This window comes from Pygoscelis adeliae, unplaced genomic scaffold, assembly GCF_000699105.1.
Source record: "Pygoscelis adeliae isolate BGI_AS28 unplaced genomic scaffold, ASM69910v1 Scaffold123, whole genome shotgun sequence".
Taxonomy (NCBI): Eukaryota; Metazoa; Chordata; class Aves; order Sphenisciformes; family Spheniscidae; genus Pygoscelis; species Pygoscelis adeliae.
This window is the reverse complement of record NW_008824650.1, coordinates 2,448,283-2,460,824: the sequence shown is the minus strand read 5'-3', so window position 1 is coordinate 2,460,824 and position 12,542 is coordinate 2,448,283. Positions and strand designations below refer to the sequence as shown.

Below are 12,542 nucleotides of genomic sequence, written 5' to 3'. Positions count from 1 at the left end.
ATGCTTCCAAATGCATGAATCCATATGGATCATGCATCAGCTGGGGGGGGAGAGAGGAAAAAAAAACAACCCCAAACAAATAGAAAAATAGATCAGTGCTCTTGGGCCAGTGTACGCAGTCAAATGGGAAATAGCCTTGCAGCATTCGTGTCCTAAGACCCATCCAAATTAGCCTGTTGCCATAGAGAAGCTTGTGTTGGGTACCCCATTCCCAGTTAGGACTTGCAAGTGGTACTCAGCAGCAAAGTGTTAAGTTTCAGGCTCAGCATTTTATTGTTCACTGAGAATGAAGACACCAACTGGATTTGACTGCTACTGCAGTAAATGTGTTTTCACTATGTAACCTTGCACTGCTTCTTTAGTGCCGACTCTTCTGGAAAAAGGTGAGCGTTCTTCTGTTCAGCTGTTCATGTAGAAGTGTGTCTTGTCTAATTATTTTGCATGCATCTGTATTTTTCCTGTTATTTTGGTGAGCTTAGCAGACATAAAATGCAAGGAATGGCTAAGTAGATTTTAAACGTTTAGAAAAGGTACTAAGCAGCTTGCTTGTGGGTAGTTGACCTTGTAAGCTCTCTTACATTTTGCATTTGTATATAGTGCAGGAGGGTTGTTAAACTAATATTTAGATACATGGATCTTTAATGTGAGAGGGATGCATTGAAAAAGAAGTTGTCAGTGTGGATTTTTTAATCTTGCTGTTTTCTAAGCTATATATGAAGAAGGAAGGGCTGTATTACAAAATGCATGCATATTTCTTTGGAGAGAGTACATGAATGTTCTGCCTTCCTTGAGATCTGGTTTTGCTAATGAAAATCTCAGTGTTTCAATTGGAAGAAAGTATTTATTAGCAACGAAAAGGAAGAAGGTATTTTTAGGACTCCATGAATGGTGTGACATGTATTTATATGCCAGATGGCTTAAAGTAACATCCAGCCAACCAGCCCTGTGGTGCAGCGTTTGTTAGGGGGATAGATAAGAAAATTCTGTGCATATAATCGTGCTTTGGGAAACCAGTAGCTTTTTTGGGGGGGAATGAGGACACTGCAGCAGCATGAAACTGTCTACTGTATAGCACTTATTTACTCAATATGGAGCACTAGGATTTTAGTAAGCTCATGTTTCTAATCCAAGTGTACTTGCTTTCTCTAATCAGACTGGACTATTATGTTACTTTTCTTGATGCAATGTTGTACCACTGGTTGTAACTAAAATGGGTGTTCTTTTCTGTTGTTTGTTAACATGAGATCCCAACTCTTACGAAACTTTTTCTTTCCAAAACTTGTAACTGCTTTTTCCATTAAAATTGTGTCCTTAAACGAGAGCTCTTGTGAAATACTCTCACTCCTTGGACAGGAAGAGTATGTGGGGAGAAAGGTATCCTTTATCAGTAAGGGAAAAAAAAATCTAGTATGTTTTGTTGTTGACAAAGAAGTGAAAGATGTTACTGCAGAAGATACTTGAAAATTTCTTAAGGGAGCATTTGAAATGGAGGTGGGTAAAGAAGGAACTTCACATTTTTATGATAGAAATGCAAAATTGTTTGCATTCACTCTGGTATGGCAGCCTGCTGAGTAAAGCTTTATTACTGGAGTTGAGAAATTCCAAAAAGCTTGATAAGCAAAGTTATGTTCCTAGAGGAGGCGTTTCAATATATAGTCCACAGGTTAAAAATGATAGTATGCAATATTTAGACATCTCTGGTTAAAGACCAAAAACTGAAATACAAATGAGTATGTGAGTGAGTCATTTGACAGTGCTAAAATAGTGAGGGGTGAGAACCTACAGACATAAAGAAGATGAATTTTTAAATTTTTCCTAAAACACTTTATGCTTTTCAGACTTAGTATACTCATAGTATAGTTTCTTAGGTCTTCAACAATTCATGCAACTAGGCTCTCTATGTGCCTTTCTTTTATCCATAAAGTATAATGAATGTTACTGGTATTTTATAGGTAAATAATCTTAAAGTGTTGATCAAAATTTGTATTAATTCCAAGAGGATTTGTTTTAGGTGGTATGACATGGATTTGTATAGCTGTGCTGAAATGACTAAATGGTTGGCTCTCAAAGCTTTTAAAGTTGCATTTAGAAGTGACTTACAGAGGCTAATTAAAAATAGATCTAAGTGTGTCATCTCATTAAAATGAATGGGAACAGTGATCTTATGCAAGAGGACAGCCTGTGGTCCACAGTATATTTCTGTGAATGAGGGTTGCTGCGACTGGAGTTGTATTAGTCTTTTTTAACTCTTCTATTCTCCCACCTTGCACCTCACTAAATAGTTTGGTTCTGTTTTCTTGCTAACATCCCTGTAGGTAGTGGCAGGCTGCTATTAGGTCTGTCCCCCCCAAGCTCTCTCTTCTGCAGCCTGAAGAAGCCCGGCATCCTCAGCTTCTCCTCACAGGGCAAGTGTTCCAGCCTGTGACCATCTTGCTGGCCTTCCACTGAACTCACTCCAGTTTACTGATGTCCGTCTTACACTGGCAAATCCCAAACTGGGTACAGTACTCTGCCTGTGGTCTTAGGAGTGCTGTGTGGGATGGTGTAATTGCATCCCTCAGTCAGCTGGCTGTGCCTCTGTTGATAAGCCCCTATGCTGTCAGCTGTCGTTGCTGCAAGGGCATGCTGCTGGCTCGTGTTTAGCCAGACCTGCCAGGCCCTTTTCCGCAGAGCTGTTCCTCAGGCTGTGTCAGCGGCCAGGGAGTTTGTCTGTCCCAGGTGCAGGACTTAGCGTTTGTCCTTGCTGAATGTCATGAGGTAGGTTTCTGTAGGCCCAATCTGTCTTTACGTGAGTAGTTACCTGCCTATATTGTGACAAAAATAGCCACTTAATTCCTAAAGTACAATGACCTATCCTTTCTGTAAGGTCAAAAATTAATGGTTGTTTTTAATTAAAAACAAACTGGCAGGCAGAACCAATTTAGTGCTGAAACAATCCAATAGGAGGGTTTTTTTTTATAAGGAGTTAAACTGGGTTGGCGCTTAGATTCTGGAGCACATGAAACACTAAGCTTTTATTTGGAAATATCTCTGGCTTTTCTTCTGAATGTATGTTCAATGGATGTTGCTCCTCGTGATGTGTGTTGGAGTCTGAAACAAAAGCTACCTAAGGTGTCCCTTTTTCATCTTGCTAGTCTATTAACTGTGACTCCTTTAAGACTGGTTGCAATGTAAGGGATGCCTGGAAAAAAATAATTCTCATGAAAGTGCAGAAGCTACTGTGAATGGCATCTCTGTTAGTGTGATGAGTGTATTATTGGAGTACTACTTCTTCCTGATTTGGTCTCTGTTCGTCATACTGGTAATGCTGTTTGCTAATAATTCAACAAGAAAATAGGAGAACCTGTTCACGCTGATGCTTGTTTTGGAAGAGGAGTGATGGTAGCCATAACATCTTGGAGGTCAAGAAATACATAAAGAGTTAAGGCTATTAAAAGAGCAAAATTGCATTTGTAAGTAGTATTACTTTCTCTTGGGTTTTTTCCCCCAAAATAAATAACAAAATAAAAATTAAAAGCTGCTGTAGAAGGTCATGCAGCAAATTATCCTAATACTCTGTAGAAAGATAAAATTAGTTTAATTTTTTTTTTTACTAGAATGCTCTTTAAAAATGAAGATTATACACATCTGTTCCTTCTCTTAATAGAGGTCCAAAATACACAGGCAGTCTTGCAGGAAATCTGGGTAGTATGAGTTGTATCTCTGTCTTCATTTTCTTTTTTTTTTTTTAAGAAGAAAAGCTGTTCTTGGAAAAACTACAAGTAGACTTTAAGGTTTTCTCAAATAATTCTTACTCCTGTTTCAAAAATCTTGAGCTTAATCTGATCCTCTGTTTGACCCCTGACAAACATGAGTTTTGGCACAGTCATGAAATATCTAGTCATACGGTGTGTTTACTAAACTGTTGAGGTTAATCCAAGCAGATGTCAGTGTTTAAGTAGTGTCTGGTCATAGAGCCTGTAGCTACATTTGCTCTTTAAGCCAAAATATTGTGAAATGTGGTTGGCTTTTTTTTTTTCATTAAAAATATTGAAGACTAACATGTCGGGCCAGTGTTAGAGCTGCACAGGTTACTAATTACTAACTCTCCCAGGCTGTCTGGGGGAACAGAGTTGTATCATTGTTGGGCCAATTATTAAATGAATGTAAATTGGCTTGGGTTTGATGTATGAAATGAATGTCATGCTGGTGTTGTAAGGATGCTACAAGAAGCTGGTGCGACATGGAAAGCAGTATAGCACAGTAATTACTGAAGCTCAAGACTGGCAGGTAGGCTCCTGGAGGTTTTTTCCAGCTTTGCAATTGATTGACTTTCAGAGACTTTTATGAAGTTACTAATATTTAACTTTTATAGTTCTCTTCAAAAAAAAAAATCAATGATTTACTACTTGTGCAAGGAACTGAGACTTCTGTGCTGGAATTCATGGAAATTAGAGAGGAATATTTTACTCTTGGCGTTTCTGGCATTCAGGTCTGCAAACTCAGTTCCAAGGCTTTGCCAAAGTCCGAAAACTATCAGGGAATAAATATATGACAATCAAAACAGAGCAACAAGAGAGAGACAGAAAGGCAGAATATTTGGTTAGCAATTCTCAGAATACTGTGCCTTTCACTCTTGATCTCTTCTGAGCTGATGCTGGTGGGGGCAGCTTCTAAGATGAATTTTTTTCCTTTCTTGGTCACCCCAGTTGCCTCCAAAATGGATTGTAATTTCCTCAAGTAGGAGATGCTGCCACCTCAAATGATTTATGTTTGTCATGTTGAAGTATCTCTGGATTCCTAAGTGTACCAATGCAAACAGCTGTAAACCCCATGTATCACTAGGATGTTGATGTGAATGAATGCTTGTAAAAAAACTTCAAGGTGTTATCATTTATTATTTGCTGTGAAAGCTCCTCTCCTGCCGAGGGAGAGGAAGTGTCTTCTGCTCATTCTGGATGTTCTTCACTACATGTGTTTTTGGGAAAGAGAATTGTTTGAGGTATTTTGGAAACTTACTTTTGGCAGCTGTGTTGCTTTTCAGAAATGAAGGGGAGAAACACCACAGACCCTTGAAGCCTGGTCTAAATTACCAATGTGAGGAACTATATTATGAAACAATTCTTCTTGATATGTTTAAATCATAGATTTTTTTTTTTAATGGCAATTAGTATTTTTGTTTGCCTTTGAATAAATAAACAGAAATGAGTTTTAACTATAGTGTCCAAATAGCAATTTAGTGGTGACTGGACTCAGTGTTACTGTATTTATTGCATAGGTGAAAATTATTCTTATGAGCCCATTGGCATTATTACATGGATAATGCAATTCTGCTTTTTTGATTTAAGTTGTTTCTATCTAACTGTTCAAACCTGCTAGCTCTGCTTGCGTTAGCAGAGCTTTAGGGCTGTTGAGTTATATATAAACTGTTTTTCTCCTGCAGCATGTATCAGGGCTGAGAAAGATACTAATACTTTGGATTTGAAAGGCATATCCTTTGCATCTCCTGTATTCACAATCAGCTTATCTCCATTAAAAAAAGAGGGGGGGAGGAAAAAAGAAAAAAAAAAAAAGAATGGTTTGGCTTTGCTTAAGTTTCAAAATCCTACTTGGAGAAACCAGCTGGGAGGGGATGGATGTTTAAGATGATCATCAGGGTATTGTGACCATGCATAGGCAGTCAGAGACAGTTGTTGGGTAAATTGGCAAAGCGTGTTTCCTTGAAGACTTCACAGAACTGGAGAGCAAAGAAGTCTGGACAGGGTAAGGCTTTTATTCACTGTATCTAGATGGCTTGCAGAAGAAAGTCGTGGATAGAGAGATGGATGAGGTAAGAATTGAGGGCCAAGTGGCTGCCTCTGAACTGTTTCCTCCTGGGTCCTTGTGACCAGCTGAAGTAATCTCTCCTCCCTCCCTCTGGTGTGTATCAAAGTGGTTATTTTTTCATTGCATGCTGAAATGAGTGAAGGGTTATACTTGTTTTTTGGTATATTGAGGAGAGGCGGAGACGTATTGATGAGATTGTACTTCGTATGCATAAAAGTATAGGGCTGGAAAGGTTCTTCTGGTTCCTCAGGGCAGGTCCCAAGCAGGACTGGCATTGCTTAGGACTTGAAAACCTACTGTGGCCTCTTTGCTAAAACACATCTGTGAGAAGTCATGGTCAACCTAAAACTGCCTAAAACTGGAGTGTGCAGCTCTGACGCAGATTGTGACTTCTGTGGCTGCTTAAATGGTAGAAGTGGTTGAAATCCATAGGACAGTGGTTGTGTAAATGCATATGTGTTGGTGAATAAACTAATAAGCCTCAATGTGCTTTTCATAGGCAGGGTTTAAATTTTTTCCATTCTGCCTTCAAAAGTAAGTGTCTAACAAAACATTTGGTACTTAAAGAAAATAAATAGTGAGTCTGTATTTTCCTGCCAAATGCATTACCAAATGTCTTGGTTGAATAGCAGACCACTGAAAGGGCCTAGTTTTCTGCATTGTGGAGGTTCTGTCATTTGATTTAAATGCAGTATTTCAACCTTTGTATCCTTCTACAAAACTGCAAAACAGTTAAGGAGGGGGAAAGAAGGTGAAACAGTTCTGCTCTAGCAAGGAGCGCGTGGAAATAATACCACGCTCAGGTTTGCATTTGTTGCCTTTGTAAGAGTAACCAAGTGCATGCTTTCAGCCTGGTCAAAGGGCTTTCTGGAGATGGAAGGGATGTACAGCAATCTTTTCACTCTGGTGATTACTAATTTCTCTCTTCCTCTTTAATCTGAGTATGCCTGGTGTCGGCCACAGCAAACTAACTTCCGTGTGGCTAGAAGTGCCACAGCAGCAAGGTGGAGCTCTGAGCTGTAGAAGAGATGCAAGAAGCTGGGGAAATACTTAGTCCATGATGAATTCTGCTCTGCGTGCCTGTCTTCCTACCATTACCTGAGATAGCAAGGGTTATCTTTGGTTTTCCTGTGCAAGCTGCAGTGTAGATGTTTCCTTAAACAGCTCTGAAATGAAAAGGTTCCTTCTCTGTTATAGTAATTTTAATCTTATTAGAACAGTTCTGTTCCACAATGTAAGTGCATGTGCCGTGATGTTAGGATTGTGTGTCTGTGTTACCATAGTGAATGGAAAAACAACTCTAGCAGGTTTTGAGGAGCATTAGGCTTGGACAAGTCTTACAGCAGATGACCTCCTCCTGGCTGCGCAAAAAAAACCTGGCAAGCACCCAGATCTTCTTTTATGGATAAGTATTAATTGTCTGCAGACTGTCTGGCAAGAAGAATTATTATAATTAGAGGATATAACTACTTATCTAGTCTTGCTCCTTTGCAGCCTTGCATGCTTTTTCTGAGCCTAGATTTGCCTTGCTATGATCATTGACCACTGTTCACACAGGGAATAAGGTACTGGGGATCGGTGTTCTGTACGTTTCCAACCAGTAAACCCGTTCTCCTAGCTAGAATGAGGGGGTTTTTTTAATCATTTCTGCCCCCAGAGCATTTGTTGCCTGACTAATTTCATGGCCCTACAGTTAAGTGCTAAGATTTCTCTGTGACAGTATTAGAGAAAGAGCCTGTTTCACAGAGCATACAATTCATCTGTATGCACAGGGTCAGTATGAGATTTAAACCCCATTTAAGACCTTTTTAAGCTCCTTGGGCTTAACTGCTGCATAGATTGTTGCCTTGCAGAACTGAGGGAGTTTGACATGGTAAGAATAATGGGTAAATTATTTTTGAGGAGGTTTGGGTTTTTTGCATTATTTTACTTTGTGGATATTTTATTTTTGGAAGGGAGACAATGACCTGCTGCAGTTTGGGAAATGTGAGCTTGAATTTTGACGTGTATTCTTTTTGGATGCAAGTCACTTAGGACTCAGAATTGCACTGCCAAAATAAGTGGGATCTTTATAGGTTTCTTTGGGATCGTGAACGCCTTCTACTTCTGTTTAGTAGTTTTCCATATTGAGAAAGGAATAATCTGTTTGTACTCATAAATGTTGTTGTGGTTTATTCTTTGCCAGGCTGACCTGAGGACTTCTGGTAGTTTCCGACTTTTTGAGGTCTGAAAAATGCATCAGCATAAACCCTTGACTCCTATCCAATACTTTATTTTCTTAAAACAAATGTTTTGATGATTAAAAGGTGATGAAATGGTTTCCTGACTTTTTGTTACTATGCAAAGAATTTGCTGTGGTTAGATAATGATGAGAGAAATCTAATTCTTTGAGTTAGTGTTTTTCTCAGTTTTGGGAACCGAGCTGTATAGTTTTTGGGGGGTTTTTTTGGAGCCTTTTTTTAGATTTGAGAAACTCCAGAAAGTTTACCTGATTCTCCTGGGCCATACATAAAATGTTATCACCAGCTTCATATGCTTCACTTCAGGGATTTGCTTACAATAGTAATTTTCAATATACCTTGGGGAAATTGTGTTAGTGGATGGGTGCCTAAAGTAAAACTCTGGGCTGGGTTGCTTCATTCTAGCTCTAGGTGGGCATCTCCTCCAGGGAGTATGGAAGCTTTTCTGGAGTCTACAGAGGTCTGCAGGAACCCAGTAAATTACCTTGGAGCTTTTTGCTCTTTCCCTGTCCCACATCTGTTTCTTTTCCGGAAGAGCATCTGTAAATGTGACTATCTTGGTGCTATGTGTTGTTAAATTGCACCCCATGATTTCTGGGATGCACATGACGGCTGTTCTTAAATTTGGGGCAAGAAGGACTGAACTATGTAGCTTTTTGAGTCTATGTTTTCTCATTCCATGCTTTAGGATAGGAACTGGACATACTCTTGGGCAACTGGCTCAAGGTAGCCCTGCTTGAGCAAGGGGGTTGGACAAGGTGATCTTTAGAGGTCCCTTCCAACCTCAACCATTCTGTAATTGTGTGAAGAATCAATTCCCTGTGTCTTAACGTATTTAGTTAAATAGTGATATGTTTAAATGAATGCAGGCATACAAGAACGTACTGTTCTTGTATGTGGGAGAGAGATAATTATATAACTATTATGAGGAAAAATTAATCATTTTAACCTTTAATTGTGATGTGTCATGGGACTCTTGGTGATTGTTTGCTTCATGTTTTAAAGCAGTAGTATCTACACAGAATGTGCAAACTGGTCGTGTTTATTTTTTGAATGGGAGAGTGAAAAGGGATTTCATTCTTAAGGTCTGTGCTTAAAGTTTAAGTTCCAAAAATCATTTAATGGAAGAGCAACCTATAGAATGCATTTCCTAATGTATAGACCTGATGAGGTAACAGGCAGCACTCTCAAAATGTGTGTTTTCACTCTCTTTTAGGTAATTGAGAATGGGTCCTCAACGATGCTAAGTCTACAATGGGAAGTGTCACACTTCGCTATTTCTGCTATGGGTGCCTTTTCACATCCGTGACCTGGACACTTCTGCTGTTTGTTTATTTCAACTTCAGTGAAGAGAATCAATCCTTCAAGAATGTGCCCGTCAAGGGGCTGGAACCTCAGAGGCCATTTCCAAAAAAATTCTACCCCCGTTTTACACGGGGTCCTGTTCATATACCTGAATTGCAACAGAAAGAGAGTAAGATAGGAAATCCTCTTGGAAATCATGTCCAGGACCCAGTTAAGGGGGAGGTAGAATTCTCTCCTGAAATGGGTAAGTGGTTTTCAGCACTGGTGACAGTTATTAAAACAGTAGAAGAAATGAGATATTAAGGTTGGATGGTTGGTTTGTTTTTTGAAGGATCGCAGGGAAAATTGTGTAATGAAGTAGTCTTTGTTAAAATGCAGGTGGTACTAGTGGCTCTTTTCATTAGGAATTACTTGAAATTTATTCTATTGTGTTTAATCCAAAATATACTATTCCTAGCATTTATAGCTGTGCTGTGTAAGTGCTAATGAGGAGGTCTGGATTATAGCAAGGTGTCTACCCTTGATGTATTTCTTGCTTTTGGAAGGTTCATTGTATGCGTGTTTCATATCTTACTCCTATGTTGACTGGGCTCAAATGCATGAACTTTTATTAGCCACAGAGAAACTCTACTCATATGCAGTAATTAAAAATAGCTTGGTAACAATACAGAATGAAGAGGACCCATTGATTTGGAGAATATGCTTGGAGTATGAAATCATCTACAGAAAATGTGTGTGGGATAAATTACAATGAAAGATTTATTGGGATGACAGTGGTTAGGGCCAAATCCTGCTTACTTTGCACCAACAAAGGTCTGTGTGTTTCATTGGAGCATATTTCATCAATGAGATGATTTGGGTTTGTCTTCCAAACTTGCCTTCCAAACTAAAATGCTTTGTATATTTAACTGCTTGCAGCTTAGTGTTCGCTGTTGTGTTCAGATATGCAAACTGAGGCATGTTGCATACTGGCCTCCAAACTTGCTCTAAGCCTGGAGGCAGATGTTGAGTGTTGTGGCATCAGTGTCTGCTGCTTTGGGAATTACGGCACAGTACCCTTCATAGCCAGGAGTTTAATACTCATATCTGATTGAAGACCTCTGTCGTTACTTTGGATGAAAGCTGGATCACCAGCTTCAAGAGTTTATAGAACTTGACCAACTCAGAAACTGAAGTTTGGTCATTAGACCTATGTGAATATGTAGGAAAAATGCCAGTTCATGTTGCCCTGTGGCATTACAAATGTTTATCATTTCACTGCAAAAAGCACGAGAGCCAAGTGAGGTGAAGGCCAGTCCAGAGGTGGCTGTTTCTTTCCAGCTATTCAGTACTGGCCAGGAAAGAAATTGGACCTTTTTAACTGAGAAGCCCCTTGATCTTCAAACCAAGTGACTGGTTTGGTTGGTGAAAGCCAAGGGGAATTATAGTGCCAGGATAAATTCTACATGAATCATCAGGAGACGGCTGGCTCTGTTAGAATTAGATCAGGTGCTGCAGGAAGGGGCTTCCTGTCCATCTAGAGTAGGGCAGTGATAAACACACAAAGCAAAAAAAAAGAAAAGTTTGGCGTATGATAGCCAAAACCAAACTGTCATCTGGTAGGACAATCCATCTTTTCTTTTTTTTTTTTTAATCTGGGAGAGCCACATAACACTGCTGAAGTAAAGCCTAAACTGATGTTTCGATTGCAAAGCCCTTATTTTCCAAGGCTTTTATCTGCTGTTTAGACTGAAATCTTTCAGGCCTTTTGCATGCATTTTTGGTTATTGTTCTTCATGAGAATGTTTTAAAAATATTAGCGTTCCTTCTTGTCCATATTCAGAAGATCAGAAAAAAGTAGTTAGTGATTGGTTATGGATGGATTGTAGAATGCAACATTTGGTGTGTGGTTCTTAAGCTCGTGCTTTGTATAAAGAAAATGTTTTAAGTTGACCCAGTGGCACAGCATTACTGTGACGCTGAGTAATCAAGAATGATTGAGCTGGGTGTCTGAACTGACAAGCTGGAAACCTTACTTTGGAAATGCATGTGGTTCAAAGGAGGAGGACTGACTTACCATTTTAGACCGCTGGGAAGAGTGGCACTGCCACTGTGAACAGATCTCATTCCTGTCCCCGTGATGCAACTCATCCACAGGGGGAGCACTCATCCATGAGCACAATAGTGTCAGTCACCACAGGGCACACTGTGTGGGTGTATCGCACGTCTTTTCCAGATATCACTACCCAGCACTTCCCACCGGGTCCTGCACAAATGTTAAGGCATCTGCTCTTGAGGTGTTTGATAGTGCAGCTGCATTGCCATTGCTGTACTCAAGACTAAAAGCGAACAGGGTGGGAAATGTAAATGGTGGGAATGCGGATGCATAGAATTCCCTCTAGAAGGTCATCTTACGCCTATAGGTAGACTTTGTTGCTGAAACGCAACTGGTGGTGACACAGCTGTGCTCTGAAGGCCAGCCACTTTTTATTAAAAAAGTTTTGAGGTTTTCTTCCTTTTAAAATGACCTTTTCTTCTGTTCTGTTTTATAACCCATCTCATTTTCTCCAGGCTTGAGCTCAGCTGGCTTTTGCATAGCTATTGAAAACTGGAGAACAGGAGGTATGAAGAGAGGCTGAGAGGATTGGGTTTATTCTGCCTTAGAGAGAAGGCTAAGGGGTGAGATTTTACTGCTGTCAACAGCAACTTAATGGGAGGCTGTAGGGAAGATGGAGCCAGGCTCTTTCCGGAGGTGCATGGGATTGTGATAAGAAATTAAAGGAGGAGATTTCTATTAGATGGGTTATTTTCCTCTACTAGGAAAAAAACCCCCACATTTTCAGTGTGATGGTGGTCAAATGCTTGAACAGGGACATGAAGAGGTTGTAGAATCTCTGTGCTTGGAGATACTAGAGGCTTTCAAAACTTGACCAGACAAGTTCTGAGCAACCTGATCTAGTTGGACCTGCTTTGAGCAGGGGATTAGATCAGATGTCCCTTCCAACCTAAATTAGCCTATGCTTCTATGAAGCATATCATCCTGGATGTATGGTAGCACATGAATGAGGAACCCCCTTGTTAATTATTTTCTGCAGATTTTTGATGAGCAAGGTGGAAGGAGATAAATTACATGATCCTTGCTCACTTCTACTGAAATTTCAGTGAAATTGCCTCTGTAGCTTGATAATAGCTGGATAATGCATCTCATTCTGT

General features: G+C 39.8%; 1 protein-coding gene across 1 annotated transcript in view; it reads left to right on the top strand.

Annotated features, from left to right (window-relative positions):
* The first annotated feature begins 233 nt into the window (after positions 1–233).
* The window catches only part of GALNT11 (polypeptide N-acetylgalactosaminyltransferase 11), a 47,251-nt gene continuing 34,942 nt past the window's right edge, over positions 234–12,542 (top strand). Inside the window, exons 1-2 of the mRNA XM_009322492.1 lie at positions 234–383; positions 9,262–9,594. Of these exons, the coding sequence (XP_009320767.1) occupies positions 9,300–9,594 (295 nt within the window). The 5' untranslated portion in view covers positions 234–383; positions 9,262–9,299. The remainder of the gene's footprint in view (positions 384–9,261; positions 9,595–12,542) is intronic.